The sequence below is a fragment of the Neocloeon triangulifer genome, unplaced genomic scaffold (genome assembly GCF_031216515.1).
Source record: "Neocloeon triangulifer isolate White Clay Creek 2 clone unplaced genomic scaffold, ASM3121651v1 ptg000012l, whole genome shotgun sequence".
Lineage (NCBI taxonomy): Eukaryota > Metazoa > Arthropoda > Insecta > Ephemeroptera > Baetidae > Neocloeon > Neocloeon triangulifer.
In genome coordinates this window covers 13,449,105-13,476,711 of record NW_026775554.1, presented here as the reverse complement: position 1 = coordinate 13,476,711, position 27,607 = coordinate 13,449,105, and the positions used below count along the sequence as shown (strand labels likewise).

Below are 27,607 nucleotides of genomic sequence, written 5' to 3'. Positions count from 1 at the left end.
AATTACATTTTAATAAAAAAAAGGAAATTAAAACGACTAAATTAATTCAAATTTCCTGCTCTTATTTTTATAAAACAAAAATACTTTTCTTTTTCCTTATAAAAATACATCAAAACATAATAATCATACGTTTCTGAACATGAATAATTGAGTTCAAATTGAGTAAGTCATCACAAGTAAGGGTCATGTGTATCGAGGGTCAGAGGTCCCTTGATGGCACGCGAAGTGACAACCGGCCCGCGATCTCTGGATCGCTGGCGAATGAGTCACACTCGCAAAGTGCGTGACGCATAAGAAAACACAGGGAAAAGGAGGGCTGGTCAGTGTTGCTCTGATTCATCCGCGGCCGTCTGTTTGTCTGCCCTGAGCGGCGCCCTAAATTGACGGGAATCCAACACTGGCTGGGGTGTGGTAGGTACAGAGGGTCGTTGGTTTCTCGCCGGGGTGGATTGTGCCGCAGCAAAATTTGCTGTTTTCAGGCGAGACGCTCGGCAGGGAATTATCTCTCTCATGGGAAATAATACATGGAATACCCCACGAGCTTTTGCAGCCAAATTGACTCATTTTTTGCCGTTTTATCGCAGCACGGCACCGCCGTGCCAACGTTATATCTCACTTAAAAAAAGGTAATTTTAAATGATAAAAAACGACAAAAGTATAGAAAATATAAATGAAAAATGTGATGGGGAGAAAAGAATATTTAATTATTGCGAGTTAAAAGTTCTCAAATACACGCATGTATTGGTATTTTTTTTTTATTTGTATAATTACACGAAAATATATAATATACTTTACGATTTTACAAAAATAGAGCTTAAAAAATTATTATAGATTTTATTCCTTAATTTCTTTCCATGAAGATGATTAATTAAACGTGATCTATACAAATAGTCCAAAGTTCCAAATTCAAGCAATTATTAAACCATTCAAAATCAATTTTTCCCTCTACCAATAATTTATTGCAACTATTAATAGATAAAGATAAATTTGGATTGAATGGATTTTTGTCCGTTGATTAGCTTGACCGTTTGTCTGATTGATGTTCTCTATCATATCTGGTTGTCACGTGGATCAAATCGTAATTTCTATCTACCCGCCACATGGATTGACCGCCGTGCCCTATTTGCTTTCAATAACTAGTCACGAGATATATACAAATGAACAAAAGTGCTCTCGCTCAATCAGCAAACCCACATTATAGTGTGCGAGAGATGCCAAAGAACAATTGTGCGCACAAACTGCTTTGAGCAATGCAATATGTTTTTTGAGGACCACTCCCTGCTTAAAAATTCGCAAACGACTTTAGCCGAATAATATTCAACCGTTTGGCAACAATCCAGCCGTCTGTGTACCCCCAGCATTTATATTATAACCTTGTGGAAAAGTTTAGAATTTTCGGCACGCACACTTTTTGCCTTTTGTTTCGCTGCTGATTTATTTTCAATAACAAAAAACCTTTGATATAACCGTGCGCTTTATTCTCAATAGAATGTGTATGACTAATGGCGAAATATTGTAATTGCAAAACAATTTCAATTTTCAATGACTGGAGGAAGTGCGTGACATTAATATTCATATTGTATATAATATACGCGCTATGTGTCTCTTCATTGAAAGGAAAACCGAAGACAAGTTTCCATTACATTTTACTATGGACGCCTCTCTGAAGGCGAAACAAACGTAAGGAGTGTCAAGTACTTGCTCTGTCACATCATTGAACACAGTATTGATTTCTGCAACAAGAACAATATAACGCTGAACTCGTTCGTGTATGACAAGTATAAAGTTTAAAAATATTGCAATATTAAATATGTGTTGTTGACAGTTTACAATACAATTGTTGTTAACAATGGAACGAAATAAATTAAAATTGTATGAAAAATATCAAATTTACAGAAACGTGGTTAAAATTATCATAGGTTTTTATTAATCAGTTTTGTGGGATATTGACAGCGATAATTTGAAAGTACTTATAAATTACAAGCCAATTAACTAAAATGCCGAGCAAAATGTCCTAAATATTATAATAGTATATAGTATTTTGATTAATGGTTAACTGCTTTGATAATATCATATGCAGCTATCGTGAAATGTTTTTTTATTTGTGATTTAACTCCTGGATTTATTCTTCCATTAAATTAATTAATTTAAATGAAAATAAGAAATCATGGATCAGGAAAATTTCTCAACAATTAATTAAACGGTTTCTTTTTTCTTGCTGTGGCCAATGAACCCTGATGAAGCTTTTGAGAGCATAATTGTATTCCAAAATAAAAACAGGCCCTCGCTCGTTTGATCCACAACAGATCACCGCCGCCGACACAAGGCGTAATTACCATTTTAATTCGGTTCCCACCGGCAAAATTCAACCACACACAGCGTCGAGTTGAATGGGAATCAAAATAAAAAACGAAACACATCCTTGCTCGTCGCTCAGATTGTGCATGACAGGCCGGAAAGACTTTTTGAAACTCATATCTTTCCTCTCGCCTCCACTAATTCCTTTTTTGATCTCCGGCACTCTCGGAATTGTGGCTCTTCTCTTTTAAGTTTAATGACGTCAAAGCTCGACTGGTTCTTCATACAACATGTGTGTGAGTGCCGAGTATATTTCATTCGCAGGACCGAAAATCGTTGCGCTCGTGATCTCCTTCTCCGCGTCTCGGTTTTTCCGCCGAGAGCGAGTTCATGCACGTCTCAGCAATTAGTCTGCGGTTTTTCAGGCGTGGTTTTAATTTCGCGCAGCTTTTCGTGCAACAGCAGCACACCGGCTAAATTGGCGTAAAGTGTGTTTTAATTAAATTGTCGGTCGTGTTAATTAGGCACATGAATTATTCTTTGTATAGAGAAATAAACAATATAAAAACAAACTAGGTTTGGCGTATAAAAGCGGCATCAGAGTATAATATTAGTCATTCGCTTTAAATCCTCGTTTATCACAAAAGGCGCTTATTGTGAGTAATACTGTTATGTGGGCAGCATAATAAGGAAATCAAGATCCAGAGCCAAATCAGGAAGTGGAGGATAAGGGGTAATGGGAAAACTGTAGAAAATATTTTAAAATTAAATTTTACTAAAGATTCAGTGTTATAACTTTACTATAATATCGATTTTTTTGTCGGAGCATAAGCAGAGCAAGATTGGAACTCCCCAGAATAAAATATTGGCAGAACTCTCCTCTTTAGTTGAAAAAGTTGAGATTTTGAAACTATTCACCATATGATTTCATTATCTGCCTGAAGTTATTAAACAAATATGATTAAAAAAGTATAATTTTCATGTCTAATTTTAATAGTTAAAGCAATTGAATTTGCTTTTGTCTCTGCATCGACACATTTTTCAAGCGAGAGTGACTGGTTTTGACACCGCCTCAACTTCGGAAAAAGGAAGCGGCGGAGACTCCTTGATATTATCATTGATTTTTATATAATTCATTAAAATAATTTGTCGCCGATCAGCCTGCCGAGCATGGCAAGCAAGAGAGATGCAGACGGTGAAAAACAAAAAGTGGCGCCGCGAGATTGTTCATATACTAGCACACAACAGCAGCTCTTGGAATGATATTGCAGAGATCGAGTGACGACTCGCTGCTGTGATGCAACCGGCATTATTATTTCTCTTTATATAGCACTCGCCAGTTTTCTCCTCGCCGCCGATTATGGCCTTATTAAGAGATGTTTCTCGCTCGCAGGCCTAGGGGTGAACAGCTCATGTGCCCGACTCTGCCGCCGCGAGTATTGTCCTCGTCACCTTCGTGACTAAAAAGGATAAAACTCGGTGAGCTCTCCGCTGGCCCGAGTCGGAAAAAGGAATTGCCGCGGCAGAGCAGCTTCTCTTTGCCCATTTCTAGCGTTTAGTTCTTTTAAAATCCTTTTGCGTTCAAACACATTTTACGTTTTCTTCTTTAAACCATCTTGGTAAAACTTAAAACTTTCATTATTTAAATCATTTTACTCTAATCGTATAGTAATAAAAAAAAAACTAAAAAAACTTGCAGCTCATTTAGTTTCTCTCGGTCTCTCCTTCTCTCCCAGATTTTACAAACATTAGAATTAACCTAAATAGTTGGGACTTTTTCGTGCAAGCGGGATTTGAGCAATTATTCTGTATCTATATAGATTGTTGGAGTTGTAAACAAATATTTTTTCCAACATGAGATATGAAATCGTGCGCGAAAATTGTTGACACCCATTAAGATGAATGATTCATCAAGATTTAATTTTCATCTCGGAAGTTCATTGATTTCTACTGCGATTTAACTGATTAGAGGACTTTGCTGCTGTGATTGATCTTGGGCAACAATTCAATAACATCCTATCCGTGCCATCTCATTAGTTGAAAAAGCACGCGCGCAATTATCGCGTCTGCAAAGTGTGATGAGAGCATTCCCCGCGCACTTTTTATCAACACACCAACAGCTCAACCTTGGTTTATCTCCCTCGACATGCTTGAGTTATATGCACTTGCTGAGTCAATTATAAAATATTTGCACTCGGTCATTAGCACCGGTTCAAGGAATTTTATCAATCATCCAAGCACATCATTTATTTTCCGTTTGCCTATTCAACTGTTTTACACTTTATTCTCAATTTATATAAAATACTAAAAAAGATATTTGTGTTGTACAACACAAAATTTAATTTTGTAATATTTCTTACTTTGAAAATTATGTCAAATTTTAAAACTCGTTTTTTAACATCAAAAGTATTCTGCCGCGGCCTACATTCAAATTTATGACACGCAAATAAGAGTTAGCATTATGATAAGGTGTATTAATACTCAAATGGGACACGCCATAGCGTCGCGCAATATTTAATTTGGCGTATTATCTCACCCTGTGAGAATCATTTGGGCACAGCAGCATGTAGCACCGGATGGGAGGAACGCACAATCGCGCAGGCAGTTGTAGAGAGAGAGCGGACAATTTAATCATCAATGCTCCATGCGTGGACGCGCCTCCACTTTCCAACCCGCGCGCAACGAAAAAGCAGTCCAAAGTCCGAAAACTAAAACACCCATCGAGCTGGAATGAAATTAATTGGACAAAAGGAAAGGGGGGCAGGAAGCTGGTCGTCGGTTCCGTTTAATTGGCGTGCAGGCGTCGATTTTTATAATCGCCGAGTGCGAATATCAGACATGAGGAGAATCAGAACGAGCACTCTATTATTAAATGATAAAAATAACTGAGGATTTTTTCTGCGAAAATAGTGTTGGCAATCAAAGCTTTGTGGCTGGCAATAATGTTTATTCCATGCACTATCAATCTTTCATTAATTTATAATTATAAAATTTTTATTTTTATGGAGTGTTTGAGGTTAATTGATTGTTGTGAGGCAAACGTATTTCAATTGTGAGACTGGCTGCGTTTTGCTCATTACCTTTGTTCTAACGCGGATGGGTGTACCAAACAATACTTCCACACGTTCATGTGCTGCAATTTAAAAAGTTACATTATTTCATACAATGGCTCTCCAACGCTACGGATGGCTTTGTATGTTATTCACCGCGGTCTATTTGGCCATATAAGGAGTGTTTTGCGCGGTTATAGTGTTACCGGAGTAAACAGCGAGATAATGCGAAAATAATACACACATACCTACCCGCTCGAAAAGTGTGCAAAACTTTGAAAGCGCTGGAAGCGAAATGGAGAAACTAGACTAAAGTAGCTTCTTGTGTCTTGGTATACGCACAAGTTATAAACTTTTATAAAGCTTGGCAAAAGAGCGAGTCGGGTAGAAATTAAATCCGCACACACACACTCTTGCAAATAAAAAAGAAGCAAGCTGAAGCCATCCAAAATTGAATTCAAATCATATTTTTAACAAATTGTTATTTCAAAAACAAATTTGTATTTGCTGCAAAAAATATGTAATGTATACACTTAAAAAATCTAGAATATAATTAAGTTCATTCTTGATCCATAATCTAATCTGTATCTAGAAAAAATATTACGTCATTCAGTTATTCATTTCATCTTTGAGGAAATTTAAATACTCTCAGTAATTGATCATGAAAATAAGAAATTGAAATTTAAAATAATTAAACCAAAAGAGTAGTACACTTGTCAGACTTTTTTGAAAGTGAAAACTTCCACATTTTGCATGGCACACGCGTTTTGTTTGGAGAGATACTATCTTCACACAAATCACGTCGGTTGGTTTTTCTCTGAAAAAGGGCAAAATAATGGCTGTACCCACTCGACTGCATTTGCATAAACGAAAAGAAGTGTCCCCGCGCACACAATGCCCGAATGACTGCGAGAGACAAATAAAGCAACAGCGAGCTTAATTGAATGACAGCGGCAGGATGTCCATTTTCAGATCTCCAAACAAACTGACAGAAAACTTGCCTGAGGAGCGCCGGCTATATAAATATGGTGTGGTGACACACACTCGCGAAATATTGTCGAACAGAATAATAAATATTTGTATCAATTATTGTCTCTGCGAGTAAGGTTAGCCCATGGCCATAGCTTTTCATATAAAGGAAACTTAACTTCATTCCGAGCAAGCAACGCGCGCGCTTTTCCGAATCTCCCGCCGACCTTTCCCTGATGGCGTGGACCCTTCAGCCAACCTGAGAAGACCGATCGGCGCGCGCCACCTCAGGGCCCAATCAGACCCACGGTCGAGCCTCGAAGCCGGCTCTCCGTGCCTGAGAGCCTCAGACGAGCGACGCCCGAAACGCAGACAACACCCTGTCCTATCTTCAGCCAATTCGGTTAATGGCGACCACGTTTTACCAAGTTCCCAATCAATCGGTAATGATCGCTTTTCCACTGTTTCCTCAGCTTAGTAAGATCAGACTAGCTTTTCCGAATCCTATTTGGCCATATTTTGTATTTTGTTCTCTCTTTATTTAATAATAACTTTAACTTTAATTCTTAACTTTAATTAATTGCTTTTAATTATAAACTCAAACCTAGTCAAAACTAAAGTCATAATAAATAAAAGTAACTTTAGTCCAAGCCATTTAAGGAGTGCTCGGGCTATTTAATTAAAGGATTAAAGAGATATTAAGAGATAAGTTTGAAGTCACATGGGGGATGAAATGCACAAGGGGGCCAAGGGGGACACAGGAGAAGCCTATTAAATATCAAACTCCAGTCTGCAAATTAAGGCGGCGCTCGGCTCCAGCTCCGCTCTTCATTAGTTTTAGGTGTTCAATGATTAATACTAATTAGCCCCTGTCGTGGTGACACGACAGATTTGGTGTCAGGGTGCGGGGTGATTTTTTTTTCCAATTAATCACCTCCGGTACGGCCTCACATTCCTCGTCCACCAGCGGCGCAAACCAGAAAGGAACCTCAACGAACACAGGAAGGCCAGTGACCAACAAGCGTCCATAGAAAAGGCATCCACCCAGCGGCGTTGGCTTCTGCAGGGCCAGCGCTTAGCGGATTCAGTGTCCAGCATCGAGACAAAACGAGACGATCATAGGCGAACGCTCACCTCTTCGAGATTGCGCCGCGACGTCATTCTCGGCGCTGCACGGTTTTAGAAGATGAGCTGTTACTGATAAGTATACCCGACTTTTACTTGGAAACTTTAATTCAAGCAAAAGTAAAGGCAGACTGTCATTGGGAAAGGGTAGCAGTCAAGTTAAAATTAAGGGAAAGCTCTACGGTGTGAGCATTTAATTACAAAAGCTGTACAAAAGCTTGGATAAAAGGTGCCAATTTATTTTATTGTTGTGGCTATTTAAAACTTTTGAAGGAATTGCACATTTTAATTTTGTATTATATAAGTGTATAAAAAAATAACAACTTTCATGATTGTTTCACCATTGTATATAAATGTACTCTGAAAACAAATGCAAAGCAAAACCTCCGCCATAAGGCTGCACCTGAATGGCAATCGAAAAGTGACATCTTTACACAATTGTTGTGAATCCCTCCCTTTTGCCAGTACTCCAGTTTTCAGCAGATGGGAGCATTTCATTGCTCAGGTGTACATCACTCACCGACAGCAGACCTCTCCAGCCTCTGCCCAGCCAGGACTGCAGATGTCTCGCTGCCAACAGCATCAGAATTCGCCGTCCACTCCGTGGCAGATAAAAGCCACCTTGCTCTGCGAGTTGTCCGACTCCACCTTCAGCTGGTCTGCAAGATGGGTCGACAAACGACCAGTCATGGCGCCCTCGACGGAACTTCAGCACTGACTAGGACTGACACAAGGCCAGTGACAGTCCAAGTTGGTCTCACCACTACTGCAAGAAATAATCAGTCAGCATTGTCGACAAAAGCAGACAAGAGCAACACACACCTGCGCAGCACAAGTACCACCGTCCACTGTCCGGACCACAAGACCCACTTCCAGTGGCAGCCCAAGCGCAACATCCAGTTCCATCAGTGGACCAAGTTGGAAGCCAGCCGCTCCGCAAGAAGAAACACAACTAGCCCTCGGCAGGAGAAGAACCGACATCTTCGTCTCACTCTGAAATTTTTTTTTAATGAAGTTAAATTCAAATTGGGAAAATTGTAAAATTTAAAATTGAAAATATTATAACATGTTTAGATTTAAGTCCAACAGAAGAAAATGAAACAGAATGTTGATTAATTGAAATCGTAAATTAAAATGTGTTCTAAAATGTTTAAAAATGTGTGTCAAACCGAGCTGTTTTGTCCACGGGAAAATTTTTTTAAACTAAAATGAAACGAAAATTTTAATTGAAAAAATTGTTAAATAATCTAAAAACAAAATGTGCAGCCACAACAATGAAATAATTAATTTTCCTCCCATTAGTTAGAAAACATCATCGGGAAGTATTGTAAATGAATTATTTTTATGCTCGACATGCATGAAGAGAAATGTAATTATTTTAATTTTCTTACAATTAGTTTTAAATTACTTGCACTGGAATTGACTAAACTCACCACTATTATGTAACTGCTGTTGAAATTCCTCGCAAAATATCTCCGCAGCTTCGCAAGAATCGCACTGTGCCTGTGCACAGTTCTTCAAGACCGGGAAATCCGCTTGTTTTCGCACCATCATCATTCAAGTCCGCTCGCCAACCAAGACAAGTGCTACGAACAAAGATAATCCAATTTTCAAGCAAAACAACCGAAAATCTCACCTAAATCAGCAGCAAAAGCCCAAGTTGTTGACATTTGTGAAGTGAAAGTGCAAGTGACCTTCTCCATGCACCAGTCACGTGACTCCAAGCTCGAATCCCATTCGCCAGCCTGCAAAGTTCCAGCCAACCAGAAACGCGACTCTCGCAAGCTGAGAGACAACAACAGAACACAGCTGGCCACGTAAACAAACAAACGAGCATGGCCATCAGACACACCAAGTCCAGTGACTCCAGCCGAGGCCGTGGCCTCTGGCCGCCGCACAGCATAAGAACTTCTAAACAAGTCAACCAATCATTCCGAGCTCCAAAACGTGAAAGTGTAATGAAGTGTAAATTAAAATTAAATTCCAGTTGCAATCCAACCAAAATGTAAAATGAAAATGATTTCATGTTGTCACAGGAAAATTTTTGAAATTTGACAAGGTTCAAAGATTCACATGTAACGCTAAAATTAAAAATTTACTGTAATCTAAAAAAAATTAAAATTAATCTCAAAATGTAAAAATTTAGCAAAACCACAGCAAATGATACCGCTCGAAACAAATAATAGGTTAAGATAATTCCAACTTGTTATTCATTTTGCCTGAATTCACAGTTGCCAAAAACACACCTGAACACCAATTCCAACCTCTGAGAAGCCAAGCAGAGATGACCTATCTCTCGCAAACACCAACTGCCTGCCTTGGCCCAGCGCAACCACGAGCAGTACGACACCAGAGGCGCCCTGCCAAGCCCCAAACCACCACACCGGACACCAAGCCACCACCAGTCTTCAGCTTGATGGACGCGAGGGCGCGTCCAAGTTGAAGGGGGGGCAGTCTGTGGTGACACACACTCGCGAAATATTGTCGAACAGAATAATAAATATTTGTATCAATTATTGTCTCTGCGAGTAAGGTTAGCCCATGGCCATAGCTTTTCATATAAAGGAAACTTAACTTCATTCCGAGCAAGCAACGCGCGCGCTTTTCCGAATCTCCCGCCGACCTTTCCCTGATGGCGTGGACCCTTCAGCCAACCTGAGAAGACCGATCGGCGCGCGCCACCTCAGGGCCCAATCAGACCCACGGTCGAGCCTCGAAGCCGGCTCTCCGTGCCTGAGAGCCTCAGACGAGCGACGCCCGAAACGCAGACAACACCCTGTCCTATCTTCAGCCAATTCGGTTAATGGCGACCACGTTTTACCAAGTTCCCAATCAATCGGTAATGATCGCTTTTCCACTGTTTCCTCAGCTTAGTAAGATCAGACTAGCTTTTCCGAATCCTATTTGGCCATATTTTGTATTTTGTTCTCTCTTTATTTAATAATAACTTTAACTTTAATTCTTAACTTTAATTAATTGCTTTTAATTATAAACTCAAACCTAGTCAAAACTAAAGTCATAATAAATAAAAGTAACTTTAGTCCAAGCCATTTAAGGAGTGCTCGGGCTATTTAATTAAAGGATTAAAGAGATATTAAGAGATAAGTTTGAAGTCACATGGGGGATGAAATGCACAAGGGGGCCAAGGGGGACACAGGAGAAGCCTATTAAATATCAAACTCCAGTCTGCAAATTAAGGCGGCGCTCGGCTCCAGCTCCGCTCTTCATTAGTTTTAGGTGTTCAATGATTAATACTAATTAGCCCCTGTCGTGGTGACACGACATATGGTAATTGCCAAAATCTAAAAATAAACATTTTCAAACAAAAGAAAAAAAATCCAGAATATCTTTTTACCAAACTTTTGAAAAGTCATACGCGAATGGCCGCCACCGCCCAGTTGATTTTGAATAGGAGAGTAGGCCAATACACTCTCACTCAGTGGCAGAGTGGAGGACAAATATGGTAAAACGTGGCTGTGAACCTTTAATGGCCAGGTCCATATGGATGCGGGAATGTTCGCCGCAGGCCATCACTCTCAACTGGCATGCAAAATAGCTTTATTTGACACCATGCCACCACCACTTATTATTTTTTTTTTCAATTCGCAAGTTTGTGTCACATTGCGCAAAACGTGGCGCTTGATGATTAATTATCGCTTTTCGCTCTCCTGCAGTCATATGCCCGTTTTGGTAGGCCGTTTTACTTTTTCATCACCGGTCATCGTCTATAAATGGTGCGTCGAATCGACTCTGCCAATTTCGTGTATACGCACGCCGTGAGGCTTTAATTGTGGCTGCTACACATGCGAGAGACGGTCGCATTACCAAATTTGATTTTGTGAAAGCTGCAGCAGTCGTTATGATGGGAAATTGCAATTCCACGGCCCATATGCTTGCCAATATATCTTGGACAAAGAGTTTTTGTTTGTTTCGTGAATTGCTTTTGTGTGGCGAAGAGAAATTAATGCATGAGGTGAATATAATCATTCAAATCATTACAAAGTATTATTGACAGGAATTATTATTTGTGCTTTATTTTACTCTAAAATAATTTAAAATTTTGGAATGTTTTATTTAAAAATTAATTATATTATTATATAAAATTTTAAAGTATTTTATTTAATTTTAAAAAATCGTTAAAATTGCCAAGCTTTCAAAGGTTGAACCGTACTGCTAAAAGGTTTGTTGTTTTCAGAAATAGCAATAATCTCAGTGTAAAATTCCACGGCCTTTTTAGTTTTTATTATTTAATTCTTTATATTAATGGGATTTTTTTAAGAAAAACGCGTTTACGTCAATCTCCAGTTGACGCAAACACTCAACCCTTCATATTTTGCATCCTCCCCTTTAAAATTAAACAAAAAATCTGCTCCATTCGTCAGCTTTATTTGAAAGGGACAAAAAGTCAAAGCTCCGCGGTATTAATCATGCTGTTTGTCTGAGAAGTCAGCAGACGCACACACGCACACACTCATTGTCAGATGACACACATTCATAGTAAAAAAACCCAGCAGCATAATATACAGGCCTGCACACCATCAGCAACGGGCGTGCATAGGGCGAGGGGAGCAGTCAGGGGTCATGTCAAATTAAGTGGGGCTGCTGCGGGGAACACATGCAGCTGCGCGGCTGTTTGCATGCCCATATTTGGCAGCGAATTTCTGCCACTCCATTCATACAAAAACAACACGACGGAGGGACGTAGATTTGCCAACGAAATCCAGGTCAAGAAAATTATTCGCGCATTGGCAAAAACGGCCGGGGTGGGCATCGGGACAGCAGATTTTGCTGCTGCTTTCGCCAAACGAAAGGAAAGGCCTGCTGAATAAATTAGTCCGATTTCAGCCAAATATATTTTTGCGTGTTTAAATATGGTAACTTGAAGTTGCTCAGGGAAGAGAGTGCTTTTAATAAATTGGACCGGTTCAGTGTTTAATATATAAGCTCTCCCGGAATAAAATTCTTTTGTTTGTTGAAGAATTTTCAGGTGTTGCAGTTTGATGTATTAAAATCAAGACTTTTTCATCTATAAATTGTTCTTCTAGTTAATAAAAAATAGGCATACATTTTTCAATAATATAAAGGCTCCAGTTCTTCCCTCATCCTTTACGGCCAACATTAAATTGTCTCAAAAAAATTAGAAAAAATGCTTCAGGCTAAATCACCAATATCTAGGCCATAAATTAGAATCTCTCGCGGCTGCTTCTCTGCGTGGTTACATAATGAAAACTGTCAATTAGGACAAGTGTTTTGCACGCAGCGATTTGGATTTTATAGCACCTCAGCTGTAAGAGTGACATATTTGAAGAGGAAGCACGCGAGCATTTTATTCCGTTGCTGTTAGAGCAATGAGATAAGCCCTTTGTTAATTCTGAGTAAGGAAAGGAAACTAAACACATCACAGCTTTTTACTCGCTCACTATAAGGCAAGGCTATGCAGCATGCGACTATAATTAATTTGATTGTTCTTCTTTGAGTTTTCTCTCCTTCGCCATATGTTTATAAGCATAAAAGAGTTGTTAATTCTGAATCGTTGCAAGTTTATAACATTTAATGCTAAATTTAAAAGAATCATTTGGCTGGTGACGGATGAAAACTTAAAATAATCATACTTTGCCAACGTTTAGTTTAATTTTCATCCACATAAGCTATAAAATTACTTCGCCGTGTGTGTATTTGCAGAGTAAAAAATTAAATTTTAAGTAGGCCAGAAAAACAAATAAAATTGTCTCATCCATCAACCTCAGAAATCAAAACAAAATTGACTCTGAAGCAATCTCTCAGCTTGAATAATGAACAGCAATTTGCACGTCCTCTTTGTAATTATTATGGCTCTTTTTGCGCCTCTATGTCTTGAAGACCTGAATTCAAATGTTCTTCAATTGACTGGCTTGCAAACACACACATGTGCGGGACTAGCGTCTCTAAACGAGAAGTTAATATGCGCTGTATAAAGTATTGAACCGGTTAAACAGCATCTCTTTTTTGTCAAAAAGGAAAGAACACGGAGCCATCAGGAATCAGGCAAATAGTTTAGCTCCGGATGCGACCTCCTTTTCGCCGAACTTGGCCATCACTATTTGTTTACGTTGACATCATTTAATAATACTAGAACTAACTACAATTTTAATGGCACAAGAGTGTGGCTCAGCGGATAAGGACGGATAAAACCTTTATTGGAAATAAAAATAAACATTGTCATGAACATGCACATATGCATTGTGATTTTTTTTTATAAATTACAACTATACCTTAATAATATTGTATATCAGAACCACAAATTCTTTAATTAAATTACGGAATAAAATTTCAATACATAATTAGGATTAAATTATTTATTTAGTTCATCTAATAATTTAGAATAGGGCTACTGAGTCTGAAATGTGCCTAGCATATTTTATTTTTGTTTTCATAAACGCCCACATATCTCACAGCCTCAACGATCAACAGTTAAATTGTCAGTTGTTTTGTTTTGCGTTTTAGAGACAGCAACGCATCAATCATTGAAAATCTTTCGGCAAGCGCGTCTGATTAAAGCGTGTCGTCACCACGCCTATGATTTTCGCTAATAGAGCCGTCATTTTCTCGCAATCATTATCTTTGTGCAAGTCGGTTTCAAAACTTTAGGCTGTGCACGGATAAGTGTCTATATTTAGTTGCTGATAATCCTGAATTGCCGCAGCCGCTCCTCGCAGTCGTGTTGGGATCGAGTGGCTGCTCCAAGAGAGGAGCGCGCGCGAGAAGAGAGAACAATAAATCTTCTCTCCTTATTTGCAACGCTCGCGATTTTCAACTAAATGTGCTGACTAGCCGAGAAGTGCTGCTTACCTCCGTAAAGCTCTCAAAAGCTCACAGATAAGGCATGAAATGATAATAGTGTCAATATAATATAGCTTGTTTTTTAAAAAAGATGGACCTTTTTTTTCTTCAACAATAACTTCTTTCCATGAATTCAAATTTGAAAGGCGAATTAATATCTTGTTTCATTTAATTGATTTAATATTCTTTTATTTTAAATTTACAGCTATTTGCAAAAGAAAATAAATTTGTATTCCGCATATTCCATTATTAGCTTTTAACCATTAGAGCTCTTTTTGGTCGCTGATTCGAATATTTCATCTAAAAATTATTGCACTAATTATTTGTGCGTCTAGAAGCGAAGTGGACTGTGAACCAAATTACCATTTTCTCCTTTTGCCTCTAAGCACAGTCAGACGCACCAACGAACCACTTGATTACGATCACCAGCTGATGTATAATAAAATAAAATTCATCCGATTTCAAATTTATGAACGACGAAGAATGCCAACGCGAAATCAATCGTGTCTGCTGGAGCGACTGCGAAAAAATTTGCGCCGTCGTGCGTAAGGCGCGAATTACGAGCGAGCAAAAGAGAAGGATGGAAACGCTTACGGAATGAAACGGTGGCTGAATTGCATGATATAGATGTGTATAAAATTCATGCTGGTTCAATGGCCTTGTTATTTGAAACTGCTTCACGGCCAAAGTGGGATAACTCGCAGGCAATGTAGTGCGTACAGCAGATTTCTCTCGTGCACTAAAGGCAGCCAAGTGCAGCTCTTCTTTCCTCTTCTCCTCAGCGGATATTGTTTTGCTCACTCGCCATTCGCAATGAATTTCAAACCTCCGCACACATATTATTATATAAATATCAAGCATTCCGTGCTGGAGACGACAAGAGTTTCATTTTTTAATTGCATAGCCGATTTGTTTTACTCAGGATGTAACGTGCTGTTTATTAATAATAGTTCTAATTACAACAATTATTTTCAAATTACGCTCGTCATTTAACTTTTTGTCTTCTTCAAAATTTCATTGTTATTAAGAATCAGAAATATTATCTTATGAGGAAATAATGTATTCTGTCCCAATTGACCAACGTTTTTCTTAATTAATTTATAAAAGGAAGCGTCGTTTTCATTTTTTTTCTGGCCGTTTACGTGTATTAGGTGTCACTGCATAAAGGCAGAGGTATAAATTTTGGCAGTAGTTGGAAATCGGCGTTAGGAAAGAAGCTGTAAAAGTGCTATCTTAACGCCCGCAAAGCATTTTGCTGCGTTTTGGTTCGAATTAACTCTACTTTTATAATTTATGGTAGCCTCAAAGTTTACACTTTACAATATTTGCCTTGGCGATTATTGGAAGCTGGCGGAGCTTTTTAAGCGTGCGGCTGATAAAAATGCCACCGAAGTTTCTGAAAAAAATATGATACAGAACTGTTAAAAATAGTAAAAATAAATTAGATAATAGAATTTAATTTAAAAAAAATTTACACAGAAATGGCCATGAATCTCAAATAAACCTAATTATTTCTGCTACTATTGAATAAATTGATTTTGAAATTAACATTTTCATGCTTGCCAAACTAACATTAAATTATTTTATTGTTATTGTCATTTCAAATTTAAAATGTTGATATTTTTTCTTTTTATTGCAATAAATTTATTATAAAATTGTAATAGAATGCAATAGAATGATTTTGCTTAATACTTCTCTAAAAAATAATAAAAGCATTTAAAACTCATTCCTTACTTTGCATAATTTCCTCGGAAATAATGAGAAAAAAAGCAAAAAGCCCCCATTTTTAAGATACCGTTAAAAATATTGTGCATTAATACTTTTCTCAATTTTCTTTTGACAAAATTGAATGTGCATGGTGGTTAGAGATTCTGATACTTTTGAGACTTAAAAGAGACATTATTTTTCACGCGACATGAGGGCGCATGTGGGGCGCTAACCTCGCTTGCACATGCGGCGCTATAAATTTAATGTAATTCTTTTAGCAAGACAGAGGCGAGCAGCCAGCTCATCACATTCTTTTTGGTATTATGCGGCATTACGTCCACGGCTTGCTTTTGCCGCGGCGTTGTATGTTTGTCTTGCGCTTTGCTTTTTTTGATATTTTTTTCCATTTATGGTATTTCCACTCCACAAGCCGCATAATGTGCTGGGCCTAAACCACAGTTTTTGATAAATAAATCAACGTCAAAATATATTATTCACCTTCCTAACCACATAAGAGGAAAATGATTAATTTCTCTGAATTATTGAAGTTACTGAAACGAAAATAATTGAGAATTTGCTGTTATGTTAGTAAATTTTCAAAAGAACATAATTATAATTGAAATGATTAAACTGTACTTAATGCAGTGTTAAATTATTCTTCTCATTGTAAGTACCCTGATAATGATCATTGAATTAATGAACGATTACAAAAATACAATTTGATTACTCTCAAAGCAAGCATAATTATTATTTACTAATTCTTTGGTAATTTAATTTTATCCAATTGTTTTACTGCCAAGAAGAATGGATAAAATGAAATTTTTTAAATAAATTATTTCGCCGAATTAGTTTTGTATTAATTATACCGAATTATACAAAAATAAATGAATAGAAATAAAACCGAAAATTTATAATTTAATATTGCAGTCAATGATGTAGTAATTACTGCATAGATTCTGAAAGTTTTGTTCAAATTTCGTATTAATTTTTAAACATTGCTTGAGCGAATTCGAGACAACAATAATTATTTCTGTTTTTCTTCTCGAGCAAAATCTTATCATTTTTTCCAAAAAGGTAGCAAAAAGTTAACTTCATTACTATTTTACCAAAATGTTATTCTTTAAATTGTTTCTCTGCTGCTCTCTCCAAGATTTCTTTCAATAAATTTGTAAGTATGAATCTTTTCGCTCTTTCTTTTGTCGTGTGACGGCGCCAGCGAGCCAAAAGAGACCTTTCCCCTGGCCTTTCCCTTCCCCAACACGGTGCAGCAAGTTGGAGCAAAACGTGCAGCGAGAGCATCTTTTTCGAGTGACGTCACTGACGTCATTCTTTCGTCTCTTGTTTTGTCTTCTCGTCCGCTCGCACGCTTGCAAATTTGCGCTTCTCCAGGTTGTTGAGGAGGTTTTTTCAGTGAAAATCAATGTATCCGGGACAATTTGACCATGGACCATTCTGCGACTGCAGACTTGCGTGGACAAACCACGGCTTTGCGGGCCAATATCCAGCATTCCATCAGCAACCTTACGAGCCCGAATGGAATCGAGACTATCGAGAGTTGCAACCACCCTCGTGGGATGCGTATTCTCGGTATCCGGCCCCGTACTTTGCTGACCAAGGATTTGTGGACTTTGCGGCCACGGATTCGTATGCGTTTCCGCCCTTCACGGCCCATCATGGACTCCCTTCGCCCTGGGAAGTTCCTCAACAACCACAATTCCATCAGTACCAAACACCAAGAAGACCAGCTAGTCTCAGGGACTCGTGCATTTTCTGCCGCATATTCGACGGAAAGGAGGAGAATGAAATTTTTTACCAAGTATATAATTTTCTTTTTAATTGTAATAAATGAAATAATTTACAATTAATACATTTATGTAACACCCCATTAATGCTTCAATTTAAAAAAAAAAAAATCCCCCAAAATTGCTTATAACTTTTTCTAATAAAATAAAATTTATATTTATAAAATATTATTATAAGTAATTTTTTCAAATTTTTTTCAGGATGAAGACTTTGTTGCATTTGCTGACCATCGTCCAGTGGCTCGACATCACCTGCTGGTGGTCACGCGGAATCACATACGTGACGTCCTGAGCCTGCGGAAAGATGATCTGCCAAAGGTGCAGGGCATGGTGGACGTCGGCATGCAAGTTCTGGCTGAGAGGGGTGCAGACCTGAATGACTCGAGACTTGGATTCCACGTGCCCCCACGCACCACGGTGCCGCACATCCACCTGCACGTCATATCCCCCGCCAGCACCCTCAGTCTCGGCGAAAAGAAAAGGTTCGGTCTCAACACCACCATGTTCATGTCTGCCCAAAAGGTCTTTCAGCACCTTTCTGATCTCTCATCCTGACTGACCAGGTGAATATCATCAAGAATAGTTTCCGATATGTTGCCATCAAAAATCTTTTTCACGTATTTTTAACTGTCAAGGAAATTCCACCTTTCTGCATGGTTTTAGTTTTCTTATATGGGCTTTAGTATGAGTGCTGCTAAATAGTTTTTATAATGATCGTTTTGCTCAAATGTAATTTACTGTAATTTTGTGCGACCGAAGCTGATTGTGAATATATGTAGCTATTAAATTATTAACGAAAGTTACATAATATTTGCCATGAAAAAAATTACATGAAAATAAACTTCAACACTACTTCAACGTCCTTTTAATAACAAGAGTTTATTGGAAATGAAGATCAGATGAAGATGGTTTCATATTTGCTTATTTCAAACATCAGTTTTTTGCCATCCTAATTTTAAATCCAGTAAAATAATGACTGAATCCTAAAATTTTTTGGAAATTTTGTAACAATATTATATAATAAAAAAAGAATGTGTTCTGGTTCATGAAACTAAACAATAAATTTTAAATCCACATTTAATTTTAGATCCTATATGCTTCAAAAGTGTATTTAAATTAATAGAATGTCTAAAAAAAGCAATCAGTTTGTTTTAATTTCAACAAAAATAAAATACTGCAAAATTTACTAACAGAACTGTGAATATGTTATATACACATTTTTAATCCTTTGCTAAGGGAATACGGAATAAAATTCAAGGAACGTTTTTGTGTGTCGGCGAAGTTGACGTCATTTACTGGAAAATGAATGCGTAAGGTGAACAAGGTGACGTCACCGTTCCAATAAATAATTATGACTCGCCCATTCACCAGACACGCGACCTAAGACTCGCACCTGTTGGTGAGGCTATTTTTATTGATGGACTTAAATTAATTCGCTCTTTTTATGGAGGAGAAACCCACCTTTGTTTAAGGTGTACTATGTATGATGCAGCACATCATTTTAGAGAAAAAATATTTAAACAATTGAGAGAGTTTAAAAAAAATATTTAGGCCCCCTTGGTTTTCCCTGCATGTTTTTTTTTCGTGAAAAAGATATCCTTATAAAATCAATAATGCACCTTGTCCTGTGTCCGTCTAGAAAGGTTATGGCAAATAACATTTTTTCCAAGAATGAGGAAAATGAGAACAGCAAAAAATACTTCACTGCGCTCCTTCCAAGAGATATAGCGATCTGTAGCAAGAAGAATGAACATTACAAATTCTGGGCGCACTTTCGTTCCCTTTGTGAAATGCATGGTCGCTGTTGTATGTTCTGTGTATATTGTTAACAAGAGGGAGAGGAAGCCATAAATATATATATTTTTTTACCTGGGTTACCAAAACGCTTTCTTATATTGCTGTTCAGTCGGGGTGCTGGACTGAATAATAAATCTACAATATTTTCTCCCGCGCTATTTTTCAGCTAGACATTTCTGAGTGGGTTGATTTGTTTTTCTTTCTATTAAACTTTGCTACTTCTGCATATGAGTTTTCAACTTGAATTTTCTATAATTTATTTTTAGTGTGTTCTGTTCAATAACATAATTTAAATAACTAATACTTTTGTCAAAATTTTGCCTTTTTAAAACAGTGTTTTTATTGCTAATTAAAAAAACATGAAAATTCAATAGCAATCAAATTCTAAAAAATTTTGCAACCAGTTTGAAAATCATAAATATGGGTCGCATTTTTCAGAAAAGAAAACGGCGTTTTTTAACCTTCTGTAGACTAATTTTCATTCCCTTGACATGGAAGTTTCGCTTGAATATAATTGTTTGGCGCAGTAAAAAATTCTTATCAACCTGTTATCACGCGGTGCTGGCCAGAGAAAGTGTCCTCACCTTCAAGGCTTGGAGCTTAAGTAGTCCAATATTAGGCAATTAGCATTTTTCCATTGTCACGTGTGCGAACACCACTGACGTCACTAGGGGTATCTTTCAATTCGACACCTCACATATTGACGCCGGTGTTTTTTAGGCCATACTGCAGGGGTGGATTTGCGAGGCTTCGCAGCCATGGCCACGTGAATGAACCCAGCCGCTTTTCTGATTTTCTATCACTTTATGCTTCCCGTTGAACAAGTCTCGATGTCAAATTCATAAATCAGATGACAACGCCTATCGCTCAATTATTTTCCTGAAGCCATTAGAGCAGCAAAATGACATATACACGGAATAAACTTGATAAACGTTTAAAACTGTTAAGTGCCTTATCAGCAGACAAAATCAAAACAGTCCCTCTCTTATGTAAAAGATAAATTGGGCTCAAAGTGTTCCAGCAATCTAGATGCAACAATTATCGTGTTACAGCAGGAGCATGTTTGTTCTAAATGTTATGTGAAATGGCCCTTTATTAAATCTTGTCGAGCTGCACGAAAACGCAAGTCTCACATCGCTGCCTTTCTTAATAAAATAATTGCCGCTTTTGTGTGTCTGCTGTGATATTTTATTAACTCTCTCAAAGTCGAGCGTTTTCATATAGGATTTTTGGATCAAGTTCAAAGCCTTTTCTGCTTGCTCGCTTTTGTTTGTTCAATTCCGGCTTTTCTTGGGGCTTGCCCTGGCAATTTTTAGATAATCTTTTGTACCAGGCAACAAAAACCTCATTTTCCTTATTTATAAGAGAAAACCTCAAACTTTTTCACAAATCACCAGGCTGTTCTGTAAAAATGCCTTTTCAATTTGATAAGACGCAAGAGATTGTTGACCACAGTAGCCGAGAAAACGGAAGTAGAGAACCGCAAATTGTTAAGAGCCCAAACACAAAAATCCTGCTGGTGGTGTGTTGCTGATAGCTAGCTGTTTTGTTTTTAATTGAAGCAGCAAATAATATTTTAAAAATCCGTATAATATGTCTAAAACTTTAAATTTAAATTTAATTATATAAAACGAAATTATATATCCAACAAATTGGTGAATAAATTCACAGAGATCTTTGTCTTCTTTTTATTCTTTTTAACTACAGAAGAAATAATAAATTATATTTCTGTCAGAATTATTTTCAATACTACATGCATTTTATTAATATGTGCAATTTTTTAATTGCAACGACTAATGCTTCATGTTGGAGTTTGTTTGAGCAAGGGAAGAGGGCTTGGCAGTATTGGAGTTTGCCTGCATTTGGGATTTCACAGGGGTTGCATTTGTAGTCGGAGGCTTGGCAGTGGAAGAAGCGACAGGTACAGGGCTGGGCTTGATTGCTGGAGGTGCCCCGGGAGCTGCTGCCGGCTTGGTGGTGGTTTGAGTTGCATTATTTGTGACAGTCGCTTGCTTGGCGGTTGTAGGTGGCAGACTAGATGCTGCACCCTTAATAACGGGTGCGTCGGTGGCAATTGGGCCGCAGTTGCAGCTCACAATTAGTGCGAATATTCCAAGGACAAGAACCTGACAAAAATTATAGAGTTAGAAGTTTGATCAATTTCTTTTATATTAAAAAAAATACTTGTAAAATCAATTTTTCAATGGAAACTTCATAATGGTTCAATGATTAATATCAAAAATTATAAATCAATTAAATCACATTCTTATTTGAATAAAACAATGAATTGAGTTTTAAATCACTGTTTGTTATTGAAATATTTAAAATAATTGAATTTACCTTATTGCTCATTATTTGTTGTTTGTAGTGCTGCTCAAGAGGTATTAGGTATTAGGTGACTTGTTGTGGCTGCGTATGGCCCTTTTATACACAGGTGCTTTCTTTGTTTTGGGGTATTGGTGAAGCTGCGGGGTGCTCAAAAATAATATATTTTTGTTTCTTATCATCCCTCCTTTCTTGCATAAATGATTTTGAAATCGACGATTTCTCTATCAGGCATATCATTTGCTTGACAAAAAATATTTTTCTGTGCAAACAAAACATGCAATTAATTTCACACGTCAGGTACACGTACTCCATTAGAGTGCAGTGACTTCTTGCAGCAAAAATAAAAAAAAAATAAAAAAAAGGAATTTTTCAGATTGCATATGAGAATATATGCAACATCAGGCTAAAGCACATTAAATTTCTTCAATCTTTATTTCAAATTTGTAAATTAACCAAATAAATTGATTTTTTCTTACTGCGGAGATGTGCAAATCTGAATCACACGATAATATATCAATTTACTTTTAAAATTTAATGATGTATTATAGATTGCGCTCTAAACACATTTTCTTTAACGTCTCCAGCGTTGCATCAAATTTTGCTTTTTTTTTGGTACAGACTATAGAGGCGAGGATTTGAGATGATGCAATTTTTCAAAATATATATTTTCATACATTATTACATATAAATAATATCCTTTTGAAATACTGTTTTTATAACTTTCATTTCTGTTCAACTTTATTATAGAACAAACGCACAAATGCTTTTTAAATTTGTGTATAGAAAGGGATCCGGCATTTTTGCCTGATCTCTTCATATTATAATCGATGACTATGAAAGGGTAAATCAACACACTTGTGTGATAATGCCCTCTGCGGTATATTTCTCTGCTCTCTTCATCGCATCTGATGCGCAAATTGTGTTTGCGGGAGCAATTTTGTCTGCGGTGTGTGTGTTTGCTCAGTACTTGATCTCTCACTAGCCCTCTGTTCACTTTGGCAAACTCGACAAAATTGCGTTCACCTAAAAAGCCAATTAGGCAAATTGCCCTGCCTCTGACGGTGGTCTGAAAATGATTTCAATGGTGCTGGACGGAGAAACCAAAATTTAGCCGATTTGCCTGGCAGCTGCTGTTTTGAATCGCGTGTGTCCTTTTGAGGCCATCAAGAGAAACAAACACCCTCTCATAAAAGGCGTTAAAAGTGAAATGACTTTGCATCGCGCGCTGAGTATAGCTGTGCTAATATAATTGATTGCCTCACACATAATGCATCCATCTGCATTGCTATATTTGGCGATGATCGGCCGGCACTGCGGAGTAAAATCGACCCTGGCCAGGGTCAACACTCGACAAATAATATGTTAAGCGCGACGTCGCCCAGCTCGATCGCGCCATGTGTGCACATTTTGTGGGTCAAGGCGCCGTCGCCACCGTGGCTCGATGAATATTCGCACTTTCTGCGTCTTGTCCGCCAAATAAAATTCACCAGCTGCTGAAAATATCTTTTGTCTACAGAGATTTCCTTGTTTCGTCATAATTTTGATAAAATTTTCAGAACCATTCAAAATCCTATCTTTATCAGCAAATTTCAAAAGCGTTATTTTCGTAAGAGAGATAAAAGGTATGAGAAAAGTTGTAAATCTTGTCACCTGATATTCCAAAGCAAACGATGATTATTTGTTTGCTATGTATGATGTCACTAAGCTGTTTTTCGTCTTTCGAATTTTCAAAACCATATAACAGGCAACAGGATGTTTCTGTCGAAAATAAATTTCAATATTTCCTCTCTTGTTTGTTAAAAAACTATTAAGTAGTCCACATGATAAAATTATTAGCAAAATATACAAAATATCTTGCAAGAATCCGCTTCTATTATATTGTTTTCCCTTTTGCAAAGAAGCACACGTTGACGCGTTTATTATTAAGAAATCACTTTATCCTGTTTTTCTTGCTCAGTATATTTTCCCCTGTGACGTTGGACTTGCTTTGATAATTTCATGGCTGCGTTTTGGCCCACATTTTCCTTTTGTAAGTGATAAGAGGGAAAAGTGTGTGACGAAAGTTTTTGATTACAACTCTGTCCAATATAATACTTTTTGAGGAGCTTTTCGCGTCGGAACTCGGAACATTTTCTTCTGCGCATTATGCACACGGCTAAAATAAATATCTTTTCATTCTGTGAGTCTGGTACCGGAAATCAGAAAAAATTTATAATTAGTTAATACTTTGCAAGTAAAATTTTTGGAGCTGTCTGTCGCCAAATAAAGTGTGCGGATGGAATATTATTTCGGAAGGATGGCGGTTACAAGGATTGATGATCTAATCCTAAAGGATGTGCTTCTGGCTGCAATTTATCAGCCATAGTAAGCTTTGAAGGCCACTCCAACGGTCCAAAATGATGACACATCAGACACACTCCAGTGTGTAGCAAAAGTGAAAAAAATCGAAGCTTTCGGCGGTTATTTGATTTGCCCTCTGCGCCTCTCTCTGAGCCAACAACAAATTTATCCATCATTTTTAGAAATGATAGAAGTCAGAAATAAAAACTTTTAGAGAGATATAAAAATAACTAAAAATATTGAGAATATTTTTTGATGCGAGAAAGTTTGGTTCTTCTTTCCATTTGGACAGATAATTATTTCTCTGGCTAATTAAAAATTAACGATTTTCACGCCAGTCTAATTTCCTCTGCATGGGAGAACTTAAAAAATGTATAAACGAGATCCAGTAAAGGAACCCAAGCGGTGAATATAATCTACAGTCTAATTTAGGCGCCATCAAAGAGAAATTAATCTACATTCCTCGAGCTCGTCTTCATCGTCTCATGGCTGTTCTTGTTCTACATCGGAGCAAATTCTGCATCGCCAGCACCTCTTCATGGTGCTTTATGATATAGAAATCATTTTCACCTACTTGGAACACATGCAACTACCATCGACGATGGAGTTTAAGAATTCGCATTCAATGTCGGATGAGAAAATAATAATTTATTCTCGACGCAGCGGCTGCTGAGAAAAAGTTTCTTTCTCATTATCAAGGTGAAGTTTATGGCTGCAAAGAGAGCGGCGGCGGTGGCAACAGACACCTTTCAAGCCAAAGCACAGGTCGGTTGGCAAGGGGTCGTGGATTTACTTGCAAAAAATCAGGTGAAAAGAACACAAAATTTGACGGATTTTGGCGTGGAAAAAACTCGGAAAAGTCAAAAGCTTTCCCGGAAAAACGCTACTGTAGTTTCAACTTAAATATGGAATATCTCGGGTTCTAATTGAGATACAGAAATGCGGCTAGCACCAAAAATTTTCTTTTTACCTCCTCTTCAATCCTGAGGGGTCAAATAATCCAGAGGTCAAAGGTCAAGGTCATTTTTCAGGGGTCACAAGTACAAAAAAAATTCTAGCAAAAATATGCCACCTTCGATTGGGCTGAAATTTTTTTCTAAGATAGTCCTAACATGTAGGAACAACATATTAAAAATTCAGAATGGCATATTTTTTAGATTTTTTATAAAAAAATCACAAAGGTAAAAAAACGTGAATTTTTCGCATTTTGCTCATGATCAAAAATTTATTTTGAGAAAGTACGTATCTAAATTGGGTAAATTTATTTATTTATTGACAAAAAATTCCTAAATTTTCAAAAAATTTCTTAAAAATTCTAAAAATCAATATCCGACCATTGGCAAAATACGAAAAATTCACGTTTTTTTACCTTTGTGATTTTTTTATAAAAAATCTAAAAAATATGCCATTCTGAATTTTTAATATGTTGTTCCTACATGTTAGGACTATCTTAGAAAAAAATTTCAGCCCAATCGAAGGTGGCATATTTTTGCTAGAATTTTTTTTGTACTTGTGACCCCTGAAAAATGACCTTGACCTTTGACCTCTGGATTATTTGACCCCTCAGGATTGAAGAGGAGGTAAAAAGAAAATTTTTGGTGCTAGCCGCATTTCTGTATCTCAATTAGAACCCGAGATATTCCATTTTTAAGTTGAAACTACAGTAGCGTTTTTCCGGGAAAGCTTTTGACTTTTCCGAGTTTTTTCCACGCCAAAATCCGTCAAATTTTGTGTTCTTTTCACCTGATTTTTTGCAAATAAATCCACGACCCCTTGCCAACCTACCTGTGCTTTGGCTTGAAAGGTGTCAACAATAATACAAAACAAGGAGTGAAACTGAAATGTTCTGAGTGAGATAAACCTGGTGCTCTTTTGAGGTCCCGAGAGTATCATTTCTACATTGACGTTTTTATATCTGTGGGAATTATTATGCCGTGGAAAAAATGACAAAACAGTGCAAAGGGGGAAATCGTTTGGAGATTTTGTTGTTTCCGGAGATTCATTTCCCTCTGTTCAGAACATTAAAAATTTTGTTTAATTTTTATGTGTGTACATTGTATTGCCATCAATAAGAAATACTCAATATTTAATTCTTTTTTAATTTTACATGATTTAAATTGCAGTTAAAAACTTATTGAGCTATTATTTGGTTTGAACAGTGTATAGTTGCTAAGAAAAAAAATTTTAAATTAAAATTTAGTTATCTAAATTAAACAAAAAAATTGTTTAAATTTTTTTGTACTTAAATGCAACAAAATTTTTATGGCATTGCTCAAGTTTGCAGAATGGAAATGGTTAGTAAGTAGAGATGTTGTAATGCCTTGATTGAAGACTTAATATTTGAGTGTTCAACTCAAATGATATAATAATATATGATTAGTAAAGACTAAGAGAATTTTGCATAAGACGTGTACAAAATAAATACTTTGATTACAAATAGAAAAAGAATTGATATTATTAATTAGCAGGCCTCGATTTGTCGCAACTGATTTCTATAGAGCAATTAAAGCATAAAAAAGCAAATTCTGCAATGTGTGTGCTTTAGTGAAATTAACCTTGAAGAATTTAAATTTAAATTGAAAATTTTTGCCAATTGTAGCCAATGCTCAATTTCTCTTGTGTAAATTTAAACAAGATCTCGTGACCAGTGCGAGACCGAGTACGCAGCAATCGAGGGCTGCTTTTCAACCGCCAGCCAAGCCAATTTTTTTACCCACTCGCACTTTTGCTTTCGTTTATTCGTCTCGCGTATTCACGGCCCGTTAGGTGCCTGCGCCAGCCTTATATGGCGAGTTGACATAATTCTTTTTATCCTCTGCTCCTCTCTCATTCTGGGTCAAGGTGGCGCGCTCACTCTCATTATGGGCCGCACATTTTTACACATTTGCACATCCGACCTCAGAAGCAGACCTATCTGCGAAAATCTCCAAAATCTCTGAAACGCGCAGTTGCTCCAGGTGTGGGAGGCGCCGCCGTAGAGTCGTTGGCGCTCTCTCGTTATATGTATTTTTGTTTATCGTGGTCAACGTCGTGCTCGCAGGGACCCTCGCAGATTTATTATAAGTTTGGCTCTTTCTTTTATTCCAAGCTGGCCACGATGTGAAAGGATTTTCGAGAGAGCACAACGCACACACGTTTTTATAACTGTACAAAAGAGAAGCGGCGGCGGCGGCAGAGGCGAAAGAAGTGTCTCGGGATGGAAAGTTGAAAGGAAGGATGTTTAATGCAAAAATGTGAACGGCTTTTCACATGAGACGGGTATTCGATAAATGGCCCACAGTTGTTTCTTACTTGGTCCAGGTGTTTCGACTCGACCCTGTTTCTTTATTTTATTTATTCTCATTTTCTTTAGTTGCTGATTATTTAGTTGTT

The 27,607-nt window shown here is 37.4% G+C and overlaps 2 protein-coding genes and 2 long non-coding RNA genes across 6 annotated transcripts; 2 read left to right on the top strand and 2 right to left on the bottom strand.

Moving 5' to 3' along the window:
* The first annotated feature begins 2,038 nt into the window (after positions 1–2,038).
* Positions 2,039–10,414, top strand: LOC132196656 (uncharacterized). Its single transcript, XR_009441788.1, has 2 exons — positions 2,039–9,397; positions 9,674–10,414. It is a non-coding gene; the product is annotated as an uncharacterized LOC132196656 (long non-coding RNA).
* Positions 5,843–15,161, bottom strand: LOC132196655 (uncharacterized). Of its 3 annotated transcripts, none has more exons than XR_009441786.1 (5): positions 14,856–15,161; positions 9,079–14,780; positions 8,876–9,028; positions 8,265–8,435; positions 5,843–8,208 (listed from the first exon to the last, which is right to left on the bottom strand). It is a non-coding gene; the product is annotated as an uncharacterized LOC132196655 (long non-coding RNA). The 3 variants fall into 3 exon arrangements; XR_009441787.1 differs by having other exon boundaries at positions 6,008–8,208; positions 9,079–10,744; positions 10,798–15,114; XR_009441785.1 differs by having other exon boundaries at positions 6,038–8,208; positions 9,079–15,017.
* Positions 15,162–17,231: 2,070 nt separating this feature from the next.
* LOC132196824 (adenosine 5'-monophosphoramidase HINT3-like) lies at positions 17,232–18,601 on the top strand. The gene is made up of 2 exons (XM_059619729.1): positions 17,232–17,784; positions 17,972–18,601. The coding sequence occupies exons 1-2, from the start codon at positions 17,389–17,391 to the stop codon at positions 18,323–18,325; spliced, it is 750 nt and encodes a 249-aa protein (XP_059475712.1). The 5' UTR covers positions 17,232–17,388; the 3' UTR covers positions 18,326–18,601.
* A 2,618-nt stretch (positions 18,602–21,219) lies between these two features.
* On the bottom strand, positions 21,220–22,012 carry LOC132197511 (transcriptional regulatory protein AlgP-like). Its single transcript, XM_059620847.1, has 2 exons — positions 21,908–22,012; positions 21,220–21,693 (listed from the first exon to the last, which is right to left on the bottom strand). Exons 1-2 carry the CDS (start codon positions 21,917–21,919, stop codon positions 21,361–21,363), a joined length of 345 nt encoding a protein of 114 aa, XP_059476830.1. The 5' UTR covers positions 21,920–22,012; the 3' UTR covers positions 21,220–21,360.
* Between the last annotated feature and the right edge of the window lie 5,595 nt (positions 22,013–27,607).

What these genes read in the sequence shown, in the direction of transcription:
- LOC132196824 (XM_059619729.1), top strand. Translation starts at nt 17,389, where the DNA reads ATGTATCCGGGACAATTTGACCATGGACCATTCTGCGACTGCAGACTT. An exon ending in AGAATGAAATTTTTTACCAA is followed by an intron (nt 17,785 to 17,971) that starts GTATATAATTTT and finishes AATTTTTTTCAG; the next exon opens with GATGAAGACTTTGTTGCATT.